Consider the following 20,948-nt stretch of genomic DNA (forward strand, 5'->3'; position numbering starts at 1 on the left):
GATACTCCCTGTTCCTCTTACTAGCAGCAGGGCATTGCTAGTTTACATACTCCATCAGCATTGTTCAGAGTAATGTGCTACCTTTTCACAAATGTGCTTTGGTTCCTCTCCAGGGGTATGTCGCCCTCTGAAAGCGAATGCTGTACAAAACACTGGAAATCCCGAGTGCTGCTGCTGGTGCACATGTCAGTTCTGTCCAGTCAGCTCAAACTTGTCTTCTGTCTTATACTATCAAAAATATAAAGCTTTGCAAAGAGGAAGCTCGCCCTTAGCCAACTGTGGTTAGTATAAAGTGTCAGCTTAGGTCCTGTTTTACAAATAGCTAATATCAGCTGAACAGCAACACAACCAGCACCCATGCCTTTCTGGCTGACTTGCTCAACACCTACGGCCAGGACACCAACAGAGTGGAGACACATAAGCGTAAAAAATAAAAATAAAACTAGGATTAGGCCACCTATGTAGAAGACCAGCAACAGAAGTGCTCTCTGGAACTGCTTCTTGCGTCAAAAGTACAGAAACTTGGATGAAATTGTATCCTGACAGGAAGAGCAGGAATATTAAAGGGCGTGTTCTCCTGCACCGGAAGTACAACCCAGAACCTTCACACGACTTGCATCCTGCACTAAGAGCCAGTGAGCTCAAATTGAACAGAATCCTGTATAGAATGAGGAGCACATCTGAAGGACCTGCTTCCAACACTGAATGCAGGAGTCTCAGAGACTACTGGAATACATTACCCTCAAACAAACCTGTCTTTAGTAGCAATACAGTAGCTTGAAAGAAACGTCATGGTGCATTAGAATGACAGTAGATTGATGGTAAATACATCATTAGCAGGTGGTACAAGCTGAAAGGAACTGTTTCAAGCCCTCAGTGTACTGTGGGCCAGCAGTTCTTAATCTTGTGACTTACCTGGACCCCCTCTGAATCACTACTGAAATCCAGGGACCCCAACCTAAGAAATGTCTACCTTAAAATAATACAGAAAAGTACCAAAAAATATACATCAAACAAATACACACGTTAAGAAACGTTATTATTAAATTTATAAACAAAAGAATCAAAATCTTTGTTTTAATGGGTAAGTTTCAACATTTAAAAATGTGGTTTTATTTCTAAAAGACAAAGTGATACTCTAGACTGTAGCATACGACTTTGTATTTGTTTGCTCCGAATGCATGCTGTCTCTTTTATGTTGGCGCATACCAGTGTTTCAGTTTGGGCCACCAATCATTCATACTAGATTCTGTTTCTATACTTCAGCTGCTCCCAAGAACAAAGCTAGAGATCCCAAATTAATTTTAGTTCCAGTTCCATATTTTATACATTTACAAAGCATTTCAAAATGCAAAATTTTACACTTTTCTTTTTTCTCTATATATATTTTATTCATCTGCTAATATTGTTTACATTTTTAAAAAGTCTTATACCCCAAGTTATAAACCCGTGCTGTAGACTGATTAATTTATTGGAGGTTATGTAGCACAAATGGGGGTGCATCTTGCTCAATAACTAAAGTGGTTCTGAAGAAACTGCATCTTCCATGATAGGCACAGTAGCTTGAAAGGAATTATGTCTTGCTGTGAATTTTGTCAGACACCGATAATCAAATCAGGACATGTTTATTGACTCATAGAGTTAGTACCAGAGGGAAACTATGCAAAGAAACATGAATTATCACCCTACACCCACTACAAGATCGGCATAAACTTTCACTTAAGCAGTCAATTAAAATAAATTCCTGAAAGCATTCTGGATCCTCACCCTGCCCTCTTTCCAATGTCCCCCGAATAACAAGAGTGCAAGCCAGTGTAGCATATACAATGTTTCCACTCTTCAAGGGTGCTGCCAAGAGGGAAGGCAAATCATTGCCAGAGCTTTCCGTAAGATGCTATTACATTGTGTTAGACCTGCCATCCTTGGCATGGTTCCCCCTAACTTTTTCCTTGAGACCTTGTTTTTCCTGACTTTGTTTTTGCTGTCCTTGGGACCCCCCACACTTTACCATCGCTAACCAGTGGTAAAGTGCTTCTGCTTTTTCTGTAAAAACATAACATTGGCTTATACTTGATTGGCATATTTAATGTACTTGTGTGTCACTAGTAAAGTAGCACTACGTGTGCCCAGAGGCTGTGAATTTAGTGTTACTGTTAGGCCTGCAGCCCTAATTGTGCCACCCAATTATGTAGCACTTAAACTTGTCTCAGGCCTGCCATTGAAGAGTCTGTGTGTGTGTGTAGTTTACAACTGTCATGTCAACCTGACAATTTGACTATTTGCTACACCAAAACCATCCTTTTGATTAAATATAACTCACCCATAAGGTAGGCCCCAGGCAACCCAGAGGGCAGGGTGCAATGTATTTAAAAGCCAGGACATGTACTGTTAGGTTACACATGTGCTGCTAGTGGAAAAACTCTTACATTTGTTTTTCACTACAGCAAGCCTCTCTTTCCAATAGGATACAATAGGAGTTGTCTTATTACATTTTATAAGTGTAATTTCCAAATGGGAAGAGATAAGCATCATGTTTGGTATCTCTGGAATCACAATGTAAAATCCTAACTTATGGTGAAAGTGGATTTTAAATTTCAATTCTGAAAATGTCCCTTTTGGAAATGTGGCATTTTCTTGCCCTAGCCGTTTAGGGCCTGCAGCCTGTCTCTGGGTCACATGACTGGATGTAGGTGACAATTGGTCTGTGTGTATTCCTCCTAGAAAGTCACACACAGTGGGGAGCTTAGGTGTAACTGATGGGCCATCACTGACAGGATGGGTGGGAGGAGCTGGACCCAGCCTCACTTACACTTGAATAGGGTGTGTCTTGCCTCCACACAAAGGGCTGCATACCCACTGTAGTTAGTCTGAAGCTAGGGCAGGTAAGGTAAGGCAAGGCATCTGTGCACCTCAAAGGCATGCCTCTAGAAACCTTTACACACTTCAAAGGCACAACTGTGTATAAAAGAAGGACTTCACACACAAACTCTTCAGTACACTTCTGGATCTTTGGATACTCTGCCAAGAAGAAGGACTGCTGCACCTGTATAAAGGCTGCCACTCTGCTGGATTGATGCTCCCAAGGAACTGCTGCACTGCTGTGCTGACCTGCTGCCCTCTTGCCTCTGGAAGAGCTGGACCTGCAACTTCATCTTGAACCCAGGACCCCAGAGTGACTCCAAGGGCTAGTCTGCTGGCCTCCTGATAAGCCACAGGGACATAAAAAGCTCCCTAACTAGCTCCTAGACTCAGCTAAAGCAGGTTCCTGACTCCATAGTGGCACCTGTCAGTCCTGGACCCTTGCTGTGGCCCATGGCCTCTTAAATCAAGCTTAGGGGCTCTTTGCAACCTTGAATGGACCCATTCGCACAAAGACCGCTGCTTGCACCGAAAATCAGTGCAAGCTGCACCCAGCTCATCTATTCACATGGCAGCATTGACTGCTTATCAGGGACCGCTAACACAAGACACCAGCTTGCCCATTCATGGCACCTGGCTCGCTCTTCGCACCATGCCGAAAACCATCTGTGATCCTTTCCTTGCTCTCCATTGACCCTTTCCAACGTGAACCCGGCTCTTAGCACAAAACTTGAAAAGGTAATCCTTCAGAGGGACTGATCTGGAACTGTGGCTAACATGTTCCTCATTGCTGTTGGTCTGAAATTTTGAGTTTGACCCACTCCAACGCAACAGATAGCTGCAATTCGGGGTTTATGCTTTTAAGCGTTAATTTAGTTTATTCTTTAAAAATTCATCACTTTGGGTTCTACTGATTGGATTTTTGTCATTTTGGTCTTGTTTTATTTATTACATTTTGCCCTGTTTTTCTAACTTGATGTGGGATACTTTATGTGTGGTGTTTTCACTGCTTTACTGTTGGAAGTGTTGCACAAATACTTCACATATTGTCTCCAAGTTAAGCCTGAGTGGTCTGTGCCAAGCTAACAGGTGGTGGAGCACAGGCTAATTTTGGATTTGCTTGTGCCTTACCCTGACAAGGATTGTGGTTGCTGCCTGATCAAGGCTCACACCATAGTCAGCCAGTAACCCAGTTTCTAACGCATCCTTTTTCCATATCACACCAGAGAAGTCTTCCTGCTCCATCTGACTTCACTGCCCATTACTCAGTTCCAATGTAAAAAGAACAGATGATGGGTGGAATGCTGAACAATGTCAAACATTCACCCCCAGTCACAGATGTGGACCTAAATTCGCAAATTTTTTGCTGACTATGCCACTAAAGTTTGGACCCAGCCATATGAAAATCGATGGGGGTGAATGTTTGACGTTGTTCAGCATTCTGTCCATCATCTGTTCCTTTTTTCATTTGTTGTCCTAAGCGGGCAGTGTATGCTCAGACGTGGGTCCCTTGCTCACTATTCACCCATATTCAAGCTCACCTCGCTGATGTAGGGTGATACCCCAAAACCAGTCCCAGCATGCTTGTTTCTGGTCCAGGGAAGAGCTGGCCTGGCAGTTTGGGCTGAACTGTTTCCATAGGGAGCAGGATCAAGAGTGATTGCATATAGCTGGGCCCATACTGGAATGGCGTGGCAAGCAAAAAAGCAAGACATTTCGGCCCAGATCTAATACTGGGGGGTGAATATTTGACATTCTTCAGCATTCCATCCATCATCTCGTCTTTTTGCATTTGATACCCATTTCCATCTCACCTTGCAGGACCAGTGAGGTATCAGAGTAGCTTCCAATATAATTTATTATATATGTTTGACATAATGTCTTTGGATTCACTAAGAATGGAGAAAAATCCCTCAAAGGGGTAGCAGTCTCGGTAGATCTCGCTGCAGGGTTCATCAACCAGTGTTGGAGTTGACCATGGTGGAATGATAAGTTTTTTTACCCTACATTACAGTTCTGATTTCAGGTTTCAAGAAGTTAATAGAGACCTTAGCAAAGCACATCTGCTATTGTTAGGCGAAAAACAATGAGAAAAAAGGACAACCATACAGATCACCAGTAGAGAAAAGCATGATAGCCTGACGTTTTGGGAAATTCTGCATGTAAGAGCACAATATCTCACCAACACCATTGTAATGAAACTTGGCTCAATAAAAGCATTTGCATTGTTTTCATGAGGAACCGCTAGTCCCCTCAGTCAAAGGTATTTCCAGAATCTGACACTTACACTGTGCAGACTGATCCCTTTTTGATCTTACAGCTGGGTTGATTATGCATAAAATATTAATCTGTACCTGGAGCCTTTAATAAATAAAGATTTCTCTAGGTGATTCAAGTCTGTGAGGACGGTATCTTGATGAGCTGTGGGTGTTTCAGTAAATACTTTGACATGGAGGTTTAGAAAGGTGATAGGTCTTTAAGAGATACATATTTTAGGATCCTTACCAGATTTTAGGACCAGAGAGGATGGGCCTTCCCCATTGTGGGAGTCACATTACAACACACGTTAAAGAGGTATGTTACTTTTTTCTGGCAAAATATCAGAGGTGATCTTATAAAAGCCTCAGCCAAAACATCTGGGCTTGGCACGTTGAGGGATGTTATCGCAGTTGCCTTAGCAGTTGTAATAGGGGCCTCAAGGACATTGTATTATTCAGGTGCTAGTGGTGGCATTGGGGTGAATTCTAAATAGGCAGATTGTGTTGCATCAGTGAGAGAGTCCACTGAATTTGTGGACAAAAGAAATCATAGTGCAGTGACGTGTGAATTAGCTCAAAACGTAAATACATAAATGTCTACAAAGGATGATATGGGTCATCATCTGTAGAGCTTGGTGTCATGTTCTCTCATAGTTTGTAAACTAGTGCTACACAGTGTTTTTCTCGGTTCTTGATCACAGTAGTGACAAGAATGTAATCCTTTTGTTCAGCAGTCAGAATAAAAAAGCCATCAAACATGATGGCACAGTTACAATAGAGTATGACATGATGTAAGGCCTAATCTTTGGAGCAAAGGGAAGGTTAATGCTTGCTACAGAAATACAGTGAGCTGAGATGATGCTTGGAGTCTGAGCAGTATAAAAAGAAAAAATAATTTTTATAATGTCTGAATGTTGTGTTTATCAGAGGGAAATGCATAGGGTTCAGTAGAAAGTTTCCCAAATAGACAAACTTGATCAAGTCCGCATACATGTGTCAATGGTTAGTATGTTCTGCAACATGCTCATTTTGAAGCAAATCCAGAGAGGATGCACTTTATTCTGCTTTCTCCATGACACACCTTTAAATAGGTGTGACGTGTGCAAACAGGGGAAAGTGAGCCCTATTACAATGAATGCACTGCCTCCAGGGCAGCCGCAACCTTGTGCTGCCCTGGTGACAGCATATTCAAGTGAAATACGGAGTGAATGCTTCCAGTGGCGCCCGGCAGCTTTAGGAGGGAGGGGGCGGGCGGGACGCACACACACACACACACATTCTTTCACACACAGGCACGCACGCACGCACATCCATTAACAACACTCATACCATTCAAACATGCACGCACGCACCAAACATTCATTTTAAAACATCACACACACTCATTCTTTCACACACGCATGCACGCACATCCATTAACAACATTCATACTATTCAAACATGCACGCACGCACCAAACATTCAATTTGAAACATCACACACATACACACACACACACTTACCTTCAGCCTCCAGGTCCCAGGAGGGTTGGGACTGCTGCCTTCCAATGAGGGAAGGCAGCAGTCCCAGCCTCGTCACAGAGTGGGATGGGGGTCAGTGAGACTGCTGACCCCACCCCACTCTGTGACGAAGTGTCACTGATTGACACTCGCCCTGGGCACTTCAGGGCTTAAACTGGAGCGCCCAGGGAGAGTGTCAATTGGTGACGCTTTCCTCATCACCCAGGGGAGGGCCTCGAGGCACCTTTTCTGGGCCGAGGAGGTCATGCCCATAGGTGCTGTGATCTCCTCAGCCCAGCAAAGTTCAGCTCAGGCAGCCAGGAGTCTGCACAAATTGCGCATGTCTGCTCCTGGCTGCCTGACCTGAAAATGAAGAGTGTCTGTCAGGCTGACCTTTGTTCAGCCTGACAGACACTCTTCATGGGGGCAAAAGGTGGGGGGGCGTAGCCCCTGCGGCCTAAAGGACAGGCCGCCACTGAATGCTTCAGAGCTGCTCCCTGTTTCTCTGTGCAGGCAGCAACTCTCCTGCAATTTAAAGAGGGACTAGAGTTCCCTATGCAGGCAAGTGCAATGAGTGACTGCATCCACCTGCAAGGGGATGTTTGGGGTATCCATGGGACTCCCTTACCCCCTCCAGAGGCATCCATCAGGGTGCACACTCATTGTGCCTCATGACCGCTTCTTTGCCTTTGCGCCCACGTCCATATTATGGTGCGGGCGCAGGGTACAGATATTCCCTAATTTGCCACACCTCCATGCAAATGAGGAAACCCCCTCCCCTCCTTTTGAGATAGCATTGGAGCTCCTTGTGCGCCAGCACTATCTGTATTACAGAAATGGGCGCACAAGTGTCTGCAGCGCCTTGTGTAATACCAAAGTGCCTTAGGGCACATATGCACATTGCAACCCTGGTCTGTGTACTTTCAAGCTTCATTTATTGAGCTTTACACAGTTTGTTGCTCATACACTTATATTTCTTAGTCCCATTTCATCAAATCGGTTGACCAGTTCCTTGTCTTGCATGTGACAGATCCAGAAAGAGGAAATTAATCGAAAAAGGTCTGAAACAAAAACAGAGCAAGAATTGTAAGTATGGGTAAAGTTGGTAATCATGCTTGCTTGTTTGTCCTGAGCAGACAGGAAATGGGAAGATTTATGACACTCACAGTCGTAATCCGGTATCAAATTCATTATATCAATAACTGAACATTGAGAAGTGCCCCTTTGTTAGACACCCATGGTGTACCAAATGCCCAGGGACCAGCTCTGGTGCAAGAAATGTCTCAGCCAAGCATCAAGACTATTTCTGGTTCTATTTGTTGGAATATGTTCTCTGGATGACCTGTTGTGGCCTCTTTTCATGACAGCTTCTTTGCCTTTGCCCCCCCGTCTATAATATGGTGCGAGCACAGGGGTAAAGATATTCCCTAATTTGCCATACCCTCATGCAAATGAGGAAACCCCCCTCTTGAGATAGCGCTGGGGCTACGTGTGCGCCAGAGCTATCTGAATTACGGAATGGGCCACACAAGTGTTTTCAACCCCTTCTGCATACCAAAGTGCCCTAGGGGAACACATGTACGTTGCGTCCCCGGTCAATTTCTTTAATGCGGGACAAGGTCTGTGTATTTCAAGCTTTATTTATTGAGCTTTAAACAGTCTGTTGCCCGAACACGTATATTTCTTTGTCCCATTTAATCAAATAGGCTGACCAGTTTGTTGTCTTACATGTGACAGATGCAGAAAGAGGAAATTCATTGAAACAAAAACAGAGGAAGAATTGAAAGTATGGGTAAAGCTGGAAATCATGCTTGTTTGTGTGTCCTGAGCAGACTGGAAATGGGAAGATTTATGACACACACAGACCTAATCTGGTATCAAATTTATTATATCAATGTCTGAACTTTGAAAAGTAACCTTTTAAAGACGCCCAAGGTGTACCAAATGCCCAGGGACGAGCCATGGTGCAAGAATTGTCTCAGCCGAGCATCAAGGACATTTCTGGTTCTATTTGTTGCAATACGCTCTCTAGAGGGCCTTGTTGTGGCCTCATTTAATTGCACTTTAAGGCAGATGCCTACTATTGCCTCTGTGAAGTGCCACCCTTTCTATAACAACCATAACAATGGAATTGTGTGTTCTGGTGCATCAACAACCATGGTCATTGGCATTGACTACATTGTTTGTTTCCTGGCTTTAGAGATCATTGCTGAGGCTGCACTTTCCAAATGTGTCCTGAAACCCCTGAAAGAAGCCATTGAGTCTCACCTGTGCACCATCCACACCAATGACGGTGCATTGCGGCTGCTGACAGAGAATCAGATGGTCATACAGGGCACGACTACCACAGAGCTTGGAGTGACCACCAGCGTTCCCGAAGTGGTTGTAATGGACAAGATCCTCAACAAATTTGCTACCATGCACAAGGCATACTCGCCAGAAAAGAAAATCACCATCCTGCTAAAGTCCTGCAAACTAATCTATGATTCAATGTCTGTGGGGAATACAGGTATTGCTCTTTTCTACTAAATCCACTGAAATCTGCATTTGTATATTTTATGTTAGAATGCATACAATGTCTTATTGATGCTTCATAACAATTTTTGTGACATGTAAGGTTATTGAAGATGTTCAGTAAATCTAAGATGCCAAGTGAACACAGCAGAGGAAGATTGTTATATTATCAACCGTCTGAGCTAAAAAGAAAAAAAAAAAACTTTGTTGATGAGGGGCTTTGTTCCTCAAATATTGTCTATTGAAAGTGGAATAGACAAGACAATGTACTTAGTAGAGCTGTATCCACCCTCTAAGTGACAGCCCTCAATACATTGCTTTGAATTGTTCGTATTCTGATTGTCAGTTTCTTTGGCATCCCCAAGGAGAATGAGGTGTAGCTTAGCACCCACTGGTGATCTGAAGATCGTAGCTTTGTGCCTTGTGGACCGAACTGGCCTGTCCTTTACCATTTTTTACCCCACCACAGGAATGCTCCACTGGTAACAATTTGTATCTCTCTACATTGCAAAATCTGATTGTTTTAGGCTGAACCATTTTTTATTTAAATTAACTTTGAATGAGGTAACATACTGTAGTTTAGTGTTCTTATGTGCAGGAATTTAAAATATTGTGGGAAATCTTGGTGTAATTAAGATTTGTTATAATTATAATATGGCACATAATTTGACACATATAATACATTTATTCATATATATATATATATCAAATGATATATCACCCACATTCACCATATCATGGAATCATAGAGGGAAATCAAAGGCATTGTAACTTCATTGAGGATCATATTTAGACCAGGACTGTACCACTTTAGTCAACTAGTACTGGAACAATGGAGGAATGTGTACTTGGTACAACTTAAAATAAAATTCACAATATGAACATTTATTTTACATGGATATCCTAAAAATAGAGCATGGCTTTCTGTCTCGATCACCTATGGCTAGGCTAAGCCGACTTGTGTTCTCAAATTTTAGAATTGGCTGTTGGTAGGAGAGTCTGGTCCAGTTTGCTCCTCAACTCATTAAACTCCAGTAGCAATGCTGTCTTAACACTCCAGATTAGGGGGTTGGTATTTGGATTTTGCAGTGATTTGTCCTGTGGCGAGACTGTGTTTGTTTATAATGATCGCATAAAATCACCCCAGACTTGCCAGTAAAAAAGGCTTTTCTTAAGGGATATCAAGATGTTTTAATGATGCTATGTTGCCCTACTAAGCTAAATATTTCTTCTAGTGTATTTCCCACTGATAATTTGTATTGTTACACTCCAGATCAAACTAACAATTAACCTTTATCTCGCCTCTTGAATGAAAGGACAGCATATTAAGTGACCACATGTAAGGACAAGTGCTTGTTTGAACCATTTGAATATTAAATGGCACAGCATGTGCATCTTTTATAATTTAATAGTTTCTGCATCTCACATGTTATATATGTTTTGGAATATGTGGGAAATTGTTAACTTCCCAATTTGACCCCTTCAATCATGAGAGGTTTTTTTGTGTAATAGGATCAAAACATAATATAGCCTATTGTACATTCTGCACTGCATAATAGTATATCAGTGATTCTTTATTAGTCTCCAGTACAGGCCAGGTTACAATGCAGCACGTCATGAGAACCCATACACTATTTGAGGTAATATACATTTCCGATTCCTTTTCAGTTTATGAAATTCTACTTTAATTTCCCAGGATCCTAAGGTTGATTGTTGTCTGTCCTTTTCCCCCATGAGTCACATGCTATAACCATGTCTGCAAGCTGGAAACATCATGGAGTCCATCAGGTATAAACACATTTAGCTGGTGCAGGAGTGCCATGTTGTGGAAATCAGAAATGCCATCAACCCTCTCCACATATAGTTACCCGGGGCATGGTGTTATAACAGGACTGGAAATCACCTAGGCTAGTGTTTCCTGAACTTTGGTTTGCCATCCGATTTCTTGTGGGTCTCCAAAGTCCAATAAATAAAGATGCTTTTAAAATCTGTACTTATCTTGATACATTTGCCGCACTTCAAAGTCAGAGGTCAAATGTCAGATGCTGGTGAAATTTAAAATTGGTGGAGCGTAATCGCTTGTTCCTTGAAGGGGATAGAGCAAAAAGGAGCAAATTTACAGCATAGCACAAACTGAAACCTAAAAGTTGAAATAGCTGCCTGATTATTTCATCAGCTTTTCTGCTCCTGGACAACATGTGAAAATGGTGTACATTGGCATCGAAAGTCCTCCCAAGACAGTGGACAAGTGGGAGACCGAGGTCTGAAACTTTAAGGCATTAACAATTCTAATCTCATCTTCTCTGCTTAACAATGTGAATGATCCCCAGAAAATCAGTTCATCACCCTGCGCCTTTGTTTCATTTTCAGATAAAATTAGGAACATTGACATACAATCAGAAAAACATGCATTAAGTGCATGGTAAAAAACAAAAAAAGCATGTGTGAATTATTTTAAGTTGATGAGTTATACTCCTTGTTTACTTTCAACCAGGCACTGATTCAGCTTCTTTGAAAAGTTTCCTAAAATCTGACATGTGAAGATGTGTGATTGCTCTGTGCCACCTAAACTGTCTACAGGAGTAACAGCCTGGTGGTCCTGTTGCCTTCTCTTCTTTAAACTGAAAGTGTTGCTTTCCTGTACATATATCTGTCTCTTTTGGGTGTACTGTTATGATTGTGAGAATTGGGGGAATAATTTCAACTAGATCGAAGTGGTTTGTCATTAGAACACACTTGTCCTCCGATAAGAACCCAATTGTAGTACTTCACTTGCAGATACAGTACATCATTGCTTAATTTGTGCTTGTTGTTTCCGGTACTGAGCACCAAGCCTTATTTTTGAGGGCCGGCGCTTAGTCTCCTGCCTCAAGCATTTGCTGCAAGCAAGAGACACGTTTGGGAAAGACGGAGGAAGAGAAAAACGAAAGAGCGTCACAATGAGAGAAAGCAGAAAGCTGCAGGTGTGAGCTGAAGGGGCAGGGAGTGGCTTTAAATGGATAGAAGAGGACCGAGATGGCTTCGGGTTTACGCTGCCTCAGTATTCCGTGTTCGCACATTTAATTGCAGCAGCTGCGTGTTTAAGAGGAGGGCTTTGGGCACGGCACCTTTTTATTTACAAATTAAGCACTGCAGTACATGCAAATCAAATTCAGATTGTGCTTGCACTGGTACTGTTCACCATTAGCTGTACCCAAGTTTCTTCCTTTTGACAATACAGAGCCCATGCCTCAGGACTCCAAGTCTTCTGAAAATGTGAACAGCACTACATGTTGGTGCTGCTGCACTGTTCGTTTCGTGGCGAGTCAGTATCGCCTGAGAATCGCACACACCAAGCACGCTGCCACTGTGTAGGAAAGTCCTCCTTTTTGCCCTGGTCACCCCCACACTTTTTGGACATGTACTTGTGGTTACTGACTCTTGGCTGTGCCCTGGGTACTGCTTACCAGTCCCAGGGCCAGTGCTCTGTGTAAAATGGATATGCAAATTAGGCTAATTATAATTGGCTAAGTTAACCTACCTATAAGTCCCTAGTATATGGTAGGGCATGTAGGTTTAGGGACCACAGCATAGGTAGTGCACCCATAGGTGCACTGCTGAGGTGCCCAGTGTCATTTTAAAGGCAGGCCTGCCTTTCTGGCTACTTTTAAATAAAAGTTATATGCAAATTCGACTTTGGAATTAAAAGTAGTTCCAAAGTCTTAAACTACCTTATTGTTACATATAAGTCACCCCTAAGGTGTGCCCTATGTGCCCCTAGGGCTGGGTGCCATGTAACTATAGGCAGGGACCTTATAAAAATCGTTTTATAAGCCCTGGTGAGGTAAAAACAGCCAAATTCATTTTTCCCTCGTTGTAGTAAATGGCCTTCATAGGCTAGAATGGGGAGACTTTATTTTAATTTTTAAAGTCCCCTTAAATGATGGATACCAAGAGTTTGGTATCAAATTAATTGTTATAATAAATCCCACAACTTCCAGTTGTGGGATTTAATATAACTTGTTCAGGTAAAGAGTTTTTAACTTTATCTGAAAAATTGCCAATTTCAGCCCTGCATTGTTTTTACTGCTGTGCTCTGTTTGGCCAGCCTCTAGCAGCCTAATGAGGTGTGAAGTGGCCTGGCTTCACACAAAAGAATGTGCCTGTGGGAGGGAATCTCCCCTCAGCAGATGGTAAGGCAGGAAGGGGGAGGGCTGCCAAACTGGTGTTCAAAGGCAGAGAAGGACATTTGGAGCAACCAGCAACACCCCCACATCCTGCAACCCCAGACAACTAGGTGCCCCCTTGATTAGATTAGGAGAGGGCAGGAGAGGGGTGTGTGTATGATTTTTAGCCACACCAGTGGGTGGGATCAGCCAGATGTAACCTCCAAAAATCAGATTCAGCCATGATGGATTTTTGGAGAATGTTGCCTCCTGGGATTGATTTTTGCCACACTTCCCAGGAAGTGGTCATCACAGGGGGAAGGACCCTGCACCTGATTGGAGAACCAGGACCCCCCTGCTTTTCACCCAGGAGCAAGGATACAACTGGCAGACCTGCACCCACACCTCAGATCCCCATCAGATTCCAACAAGGAAGAACCAAAGGAGAAGAAGGACTGCCCTGCTGGACCCCTGGCCTGCACCTGGAACCTGCACTCAGAAGGATTGCACCAGCTGCACACTTGGGCTTCACCACAAGAAGGACTTTGCCTGGCTTCAACTGGTTCAAGGAGGGACTCCCTGTTTGCTGCAGGTGAAAAATTGCTAACCAGTGTCCCCTGCACCAACTCCTGAAGAAATCAACCAGCTGGCCACTGCCCAGTGGCCAAAAAGGAGTTTGCGGCTCGTGCATTCTGGGAGTTGTAGTCCGCACCCCCCAAGGACCATCTCAGAACTTCTGGGCCCTTGGGGTGAGCTGTGGACCTCAAAAGAACCTTAAAAGGACATCTGGGAGAAGCCCCAGAAGTTTGGAGAACTTTTGAAAAAAAGCTCCATAGAGGGACCGACCCGCCGCAGCAAATCTAGCCGGCTTGCCTTAACCGCGGCCCGGCCTGATTTGCTGGTTCGTCCCTGTAAAGAAAATCTCTGAAAAAGAGACTAAGTCCGAAGGTAAAAAGTTGACCGGGACCTCCCAGCCAGCATATCCGAGGAGGGCTCCTGGGACGTCGGATCAAGATCCAGGTTTACCCCGGTCGAAGGATTTTCACCACGAAAAAACGACTACGTCCGAAGGTACAAATCTCCACGAGGATTCCCGCGACGCGTATCCGGAGAAGGGCTCCAGGAGGTCGGATTGGACTGGCAGGTACGTCTCGCTGAAGAAAATCTTCGAAAAAGAGACTAAGGGGGTTATTCTAACTTTGGAGGAGGTGTTAATCTGTCCCAAAAGTGACGGAAAAGTGACGGATTTACCACCAGCCGTATTACGAGTCCATTATATCCTATGGAACTCATAATACGGCTGGTGGTATATCCGTCACTTTACCGTCACTTTTGGGACGGATTAACACTCCTCCAAAGTTAGAATAACCCCCTAAGTGTGAAAGTAAACTTTTAACCGAGGCCTCCCGCGGCCTGTAGCTGAGCAGGGCGCCATCGCGGTTGGCCTTAAACTTTGACTTTGCCCCGGTCGAGGTGCAACCAGATGACCCAATTGGCGCTTTTTGTTTCTAGGCGCTAAAAAAACAATAATTCTTTAAAAATTCATATCTCTGGTTCTCCTAATCAGATTTTATTCATTTTTGTGTCATTTCAAAGATACAAATATAACCTATTTTTATAAATTGGTTTTGGATTTTTAACCTGTTTCCTGTGTTTTATTTGATTACTGTTTTGTGATATTTGAATGCTTTACACTCTGTCTCCTAAGTTAAGCCTTGACGTTCATTGCGGCGCTACCAAGGGTTGAGCTGTGTTTAATTTACTGAGACCTAACTGGACCTTAGTGGAGGTTAGTGGCCTATTGCTAAGTGTAGGTACCTACCTGCCCTTACCAATAACCCATTTTCCAACACACTGCATTTAAATAATCTCTTCAAATAGTCAAAAGGAATGCACATTCTACCTTTTCATTTTTAGATAAAAGCCAAGGTAATGCGGAGATAGTCACCAGCTGCATGGTGCAGCGTTGCTATGGCACTCTAAGCCCAAGAGGCTGTGAGATGCATGTTACCTTGGCTTTCCAGGCCAGGGAGCTGGTGAATCACTAGCACCAGGGCCAGCCGGCCAGCCAGAGGACTGGCGTCAGGCTTGAGAAGAGAGTTATGACCTACTTGTAATTAAAATCAAAATGTTTGCTTGCTTTTATTCAAACTGTTTTGATAACTCCAATTTATGGCTCCAAAGCAGTGCACAACTAAGTTTTCGGTTTCATAACCACACTATGTGATTAGGAAAACAGTGGCACACTGCTTTTCAGCCACTAAAAAGAAACTTCGCCCGCTGCACAGCTCCATCTAATAAAAAGGAGATGGGACACTTGAAGAAAAGAGTCGTCTGATGATAAACTGATTAAGGTACATTCAATTGTACACAAGAGCAACCCCTCTGCCGATCTCTCCAGTCTCCAACCATCTCCACCCACACCTCGCTCTCCCAGTCCTCTGAGATTCCATCCCCTCGTCATACACCTTGCACCCCTACACTCTATCCCCACGTCATACCTACCCACCATAAAACACAACACATCTTTCAGCTTAAAACAATAAATAAATTAAATACAAATAAACACACAGAACTATTACCCTAAGAAGTGTACTTAACCTTATACAAAACATAACTAGCAATTTACACGTAATAATAAATACCCACTAAGAAGGCAACATTTAGTATTTAACATAATCTGCCAATTTCACTGGCCAATGCTTGACCCTAAAACTTTTCCTTATTATATGCCTAGCATTTGGATTAGCTAGACATTCAGGTTTTGCAAAACCACTGTTACCTTGTTCAATTCTGGATTCCAAAAGCTGTTGGTTAGAATCATTACTAGTCTCAAAATTTCCCTGGGTCACTAAATAATGTGTGGGATTTGTGTCCATCGTATTAGCTCTCACAGAATCATCCTTGTCTATCCCACTCTCATTCGCTCCCACAGAATCGCCATTCACAGAATCACCATTGTTTAGAAAATCCAAGAAACTATTGTCATCTACCTGTAAACCATTCTCCTTGTTTTCATAAACATTCATTCTATATCCTGCTTCTGCAGATACCCTACCTCTGTGTAAAGATACTCTACTCAAATTCCAAATTTTCCCCCTTGTACCTTTACCACCTTGCTATATACTTTTAATAATCCAACAGGGTCAGACCGCTTGGAAAATTCCTTCCAATACACATTAGGTTTTTTTATTCAAACCCAATCTCCTACTTCTATACTTCTGCCCAATTTTACAGATTTAATTTTACCTAGGTTCCTTTTCATCTTCTCTTGGTATCTCTTAACACATTCTCTAATTTCTCAATAATCTATGCTAACACCAAAATGTAAATACTTATTCCTCCGCCACCAAGGAGCCAACTTAGATCTTGGTTTTCTACCCCGTAGTAATTCAAATGGAAAATATCCAGTGCTCGAAATCAGCATAGTTCTATTAGACAGTAATGTAGCCTACAATGCCTTCCTCCATGGTAATCCCACTTTATTTGCTAATTGTATAGGTTCTCTAACTACACAGTTAAATCTCTCAGGCTGACCATTAGCCTGGGGGTAATAATTTGCAGTTTTCTAATGTTTAATTCCACACCTGAGCAAATAATCCTCAAACATTTTACTCACAAACTGGGGTCCGTTGTCCGTAACGAATTCTTCAGGTAGCCCTTCCTTACAGAAAATGTCATGTAAGAACTCACTAATAATCTCTGAAGTTGTTCTTTCCGTCATCTTCACCTCTGGCCACTTCGAGAAATTATCTATTAGTACTATTGCAAATGCTTCTTTTTTTGTGGAATTGTACAAAAAGGACCCAATATATCAATTCCCAACTTCCTCTAGGGTCCTGAGTAACATCAGCCGAGCATTGGTTTCACTGATTTGTCACTGTTAGCGCATAGCTTAAACTCTCTGACCCAATTATCTACCAGCCTATCCATGGTGGGGCACGAATAGAATTCACAAATTCTCCTTTTGGTAGCTGACATGCATACACGACCATCATGATCTGGATGAATAATGTTATTTCAAGCTTTTTGGAGGAATAATCTCATCACTTCTAAGCAAACAGAACCCATCAAACATTAACTCATCTCTTACTTTAAAAAATGTCTCTGTATCCCCACTCAGCTTCCTCTCCTCAGGCCAACCTTTAGTCAAGTGTTAAAATACTGCAGAAATTTCTAATTCTTTACTCATTTGATCTTCCCAATTCTCCTTTGAAATACTTTTCATCCCCATGCTGTTGTAATCGCAACAATTAATGTCATCCATAGTATATGCCACTTCACAATCGTAATCCAAGTTATCATCATCCACACTTCTGTCCAGAGGTAACCTCGATAAACAATCAGCATGAGCATTTAATCTCCCAGGTACGTACTCAATTTTAAACCAATATGATTGTAATTTAGCTGTCAATCGTGCCAACCTAGCAGTTAAATTCCTGCCCCCTCCTGGAGATAATATATTTACAAAGGATTTGTGATCTGTTCTTAACACCAAATGCATACCCCATAAATATTGCCTGAAGTGATCAGCCACCCACGTACAAGCAAGTAACTCCTTCTCTATTATGGAATAGAATCTTTCTGACTCCCTGATAACCCTTGATGCATATGATACCACATATTCATCAGACTTCGTTCTTTGCACAAGAGTGTTTCCTAGGCCATAATTGCTAGCATCCACTACTAATATATATTCTCTTCCTATAACAAGATTTAAGAAAAGGAACATTAAGCAACCCTTTTTTAAGATTCCTAGAAGCATTAGCATGCTCAGTATATCATTTATATTCATTATTTTTCCTTAATGATTTACATAGACGATCCAATTTAGTGGCAAACCCATCTATAAATCTTGACTACAATTCTGTAAGACCTAAAAACTATGTCAACTGGTCTTTGGTTCCTGGAATAGGAGCATCTTCAATGGCTTTAATATGATTTTGCTTTGGTTTGATGCCATCTTTAGAAATGCTATCCCCCAAATACTATACATCATCACATTTCAATTTGCACTTGGATTCTTGTAGAGTCAAACCTTTATCCAACAATCTTTTAAGAACTGTTCTTAAATGTAATAAATGTTCTTCCTCATTTTTCCCAAAGACCAAAATGTCATCTTGGAACGCGATCACATCCTGCACACCTTCTAAAGTTTCCTTCATCAATCTTTGAAACAGAGATGCTGCACTTGCCAGACCAAAAGGCATTCTACAAAATTGAAACAGCCCTTCAGGAGTGATGAATGCAGTCAAAAGATGAGATTCCTCCTGTAATTCCACTTGGTGGTACTCACTGGCCAGATCCTGTGTTGAAAAGACGGTAGCTCCAGCCAACATGGACACTAATTCCTGTGGTTTCAGCAAAGGATGTTTGTCAATCCAAATTTAATTATTGAGCCCCACGAAGGTTGACACACAGGTCACCTGACTGTTTCAAGTCGATGACGACTGGTGACACCCATGGAGAAGATTCAATAGGTTTAATCAGTCCTTTTTTACACAGATCATCCAACATCTCTTTCAGCTTTGCTCTGTAAGATATAGGGACATTTCAAACTTTGTGCCTTACTGGTACAGCCTTACCCAACAAAATTATTTTATGTTTGGAACCAAGGAATTTCCCTAATTTTCCACAAAAGAGATCAGCAAAATCATTTGTTAGTACTTCTATAGTTTTATCCTTTCCTGTATCATTGACAGCATATACTGATGGCTCTGTATTAGGATCAAGTCTCATGTTCAGCTCTTTTTGATTAGGCCAACCCAAAATTGGGTCTCCTTTTGTAGCTACGTAGATTTTCCAATGAATCTTCCAAATGTTAAACCTAATGCTGACCCAAAAAATAAACAAGTAAGTTAATTTTATGGCTTCAGTAATTTCTCATGTTTCCACTTCAATTGCGATAAATCCTTGCAAATGATACTATACCATGCACATGAGTCTACCATAACCTTAACATCCTGTCCATTTATGTTGACTAAACAATTTGGAAATGTTTTAACTTTAGAATCTTTAATACACAGTATGGAATGAGGATTAAATTCCTCTTCACTGCCCTCTTCTGCAACGAAATTGACAATATTCATGGGTTTGCTTTTGCATACTCTGCCAAAGTGCCCCTTACATTTACACCAGTTAAAATTTTTGTCTAAGGCAGGACAATTTATAAAATTTCCAAGGTGAAAATTACTGCCACATCTGTAACACATGGTAGACTTTTTTTGTATTTTTTTTTTATAGAAAATATTCTCTTTTTTTTGTACTCTCTACCTTTGATGGCATTAACTGTATTACTTATTTCCTGTTTCGAAGGTTCATCCTTACGGAACATGTTACCACCTCTAATTTCCTGAACGAATTTTCCTAACTGCTCAATACGTTTTGCAATGCTAATGGTGGCACTCAGTGAAATGTCAGTGCCCACCCAGACTCTTTCTTGCACCTTTTTACTTTTTGTCTTCATCATGACCTGATCTCTTAAAACTTTATTGTTTCAAACTCACACATTGCAGCAAGAGCTCTAAACGCAGATACATATTCTTCAATATTTTCATTATTATTTTGCACTCTTGAATAAAATTTGAACCTTTCCATCAATGTATTATCGTTTTCCCGTAACTGCCTAGTCTAAAACATTCATGTCAACAGCATCTTCTAGGGATGGTAATGTTTTAAATCATTTCAGGCCATATCCATCTAACGTATTTTTTAGTAAAGCGAGCTTCCTTTGAAGTGAACATTTATCTTTTTCAAAAATTTCAATATAAGATAAAAACATGGGAAACCATAATTCCCATTCTAAAGGTGGTTCTCCTTTTTTTTGTAGAAATAAGGGTGGTGGTGATATACTTGACATATAGTTGGTAACAACTTGAATAAAATGCAGAGTATAATTGAACAATTTCAGCCTGGTTAATTTAAAACACAGGTCTTCAAACTGTGGGGCGCGGCATCATTCCTGGGAGGGCGCGCACTTCGTCTGAATGCTTCACCATCACTTGTGTACTTTCCGACGTTGAAAGTACGTTTGTTTCCTTTCCTTTCCTCAGCCATTTGTAATGGAGCTCTCTGATTGGCAGATATGAGCATAGCAGGCAATCATGAGCCTGCACCCAGAGCTATGACATTTAAAAAATCACAGGACAGCAGCTGAAGGAGACGGAAATGCCGCCGATTTTTGCTTCAAACAAAAATCTCCAGAATGTCCACTACTTTGGAGTTAGTGGCACTTTTCCACTGCTGCCTTTCACCTCCGTTTGCTGCTGTTTGGATCCTGCTTGCTGCCTTTTGCCTTGTGGGTCCTGCCCTTCGCCTCCTGTGTCCTGCCCTTTGCCTCTTGGCCCCTGCCAACGACGTTCCTAGGATGAAAGACAGACATTACAGGTAAGCCTGAACAGCTTTTGTAGTGTCTTGCAGTAATTATCCACTTTGGCTCGTGGCACACGGGCATGCCGGTATATACTAAATATGTGTATGTCCCCGTGGTGTTACACACAGGAGTTAGTTATTTGTTAGCCTGTCCAATTTAGAGCAATCACTGGGCTCCCAGGGGCTGAAATACTCAAGACGCAGGAAAAAGGGAAGGAACAGCTGAAGAGAAATCGAAACTGCACTGTGAAACAAGGAGTCGAGGCTATTTACTTTTAATTGATCTGATGATGCAGGAGAAA

General features: G+C 42.0%; 1 protein-coding gene across 1 annotated transcript in view; it reads left to right on the plus strand.

Moving 5' to 3' along the window:
- Window positions 1-20,948, plus strand: part of RIN3 (Ras and Rab interactor 3) — a 394,191-nt gene that overhangs the window by 314,758 nt on the left and 58,485 nt on the right. Inside the window, exon 7 of the mRNA XM_069208209.1 lies at window positions 8,817-9,125. Within this exon, the coding sequence (XP_069064310.1) occupies window positions 8,817-9,125 (309 nt within the window). The remainder of the gene's footprint in view (window positions 1-8,816; window positions 9,126-20,948) is intronic.

This window comes from Pleurodeles waltl, chromosome 9 (assembly GCF_031143425.1).
Source record: "Pleurodeles waltl isolate 20211129_DDA chromosome 9, aPleWal1.hap1.20221129, whole genome shotgun sequence".
NCBI lineage: Eukaryota > Metazoa > Chordata > Amphibia > Caudata > Salamandridae > Pleurodeles > Pleurodeles waltl.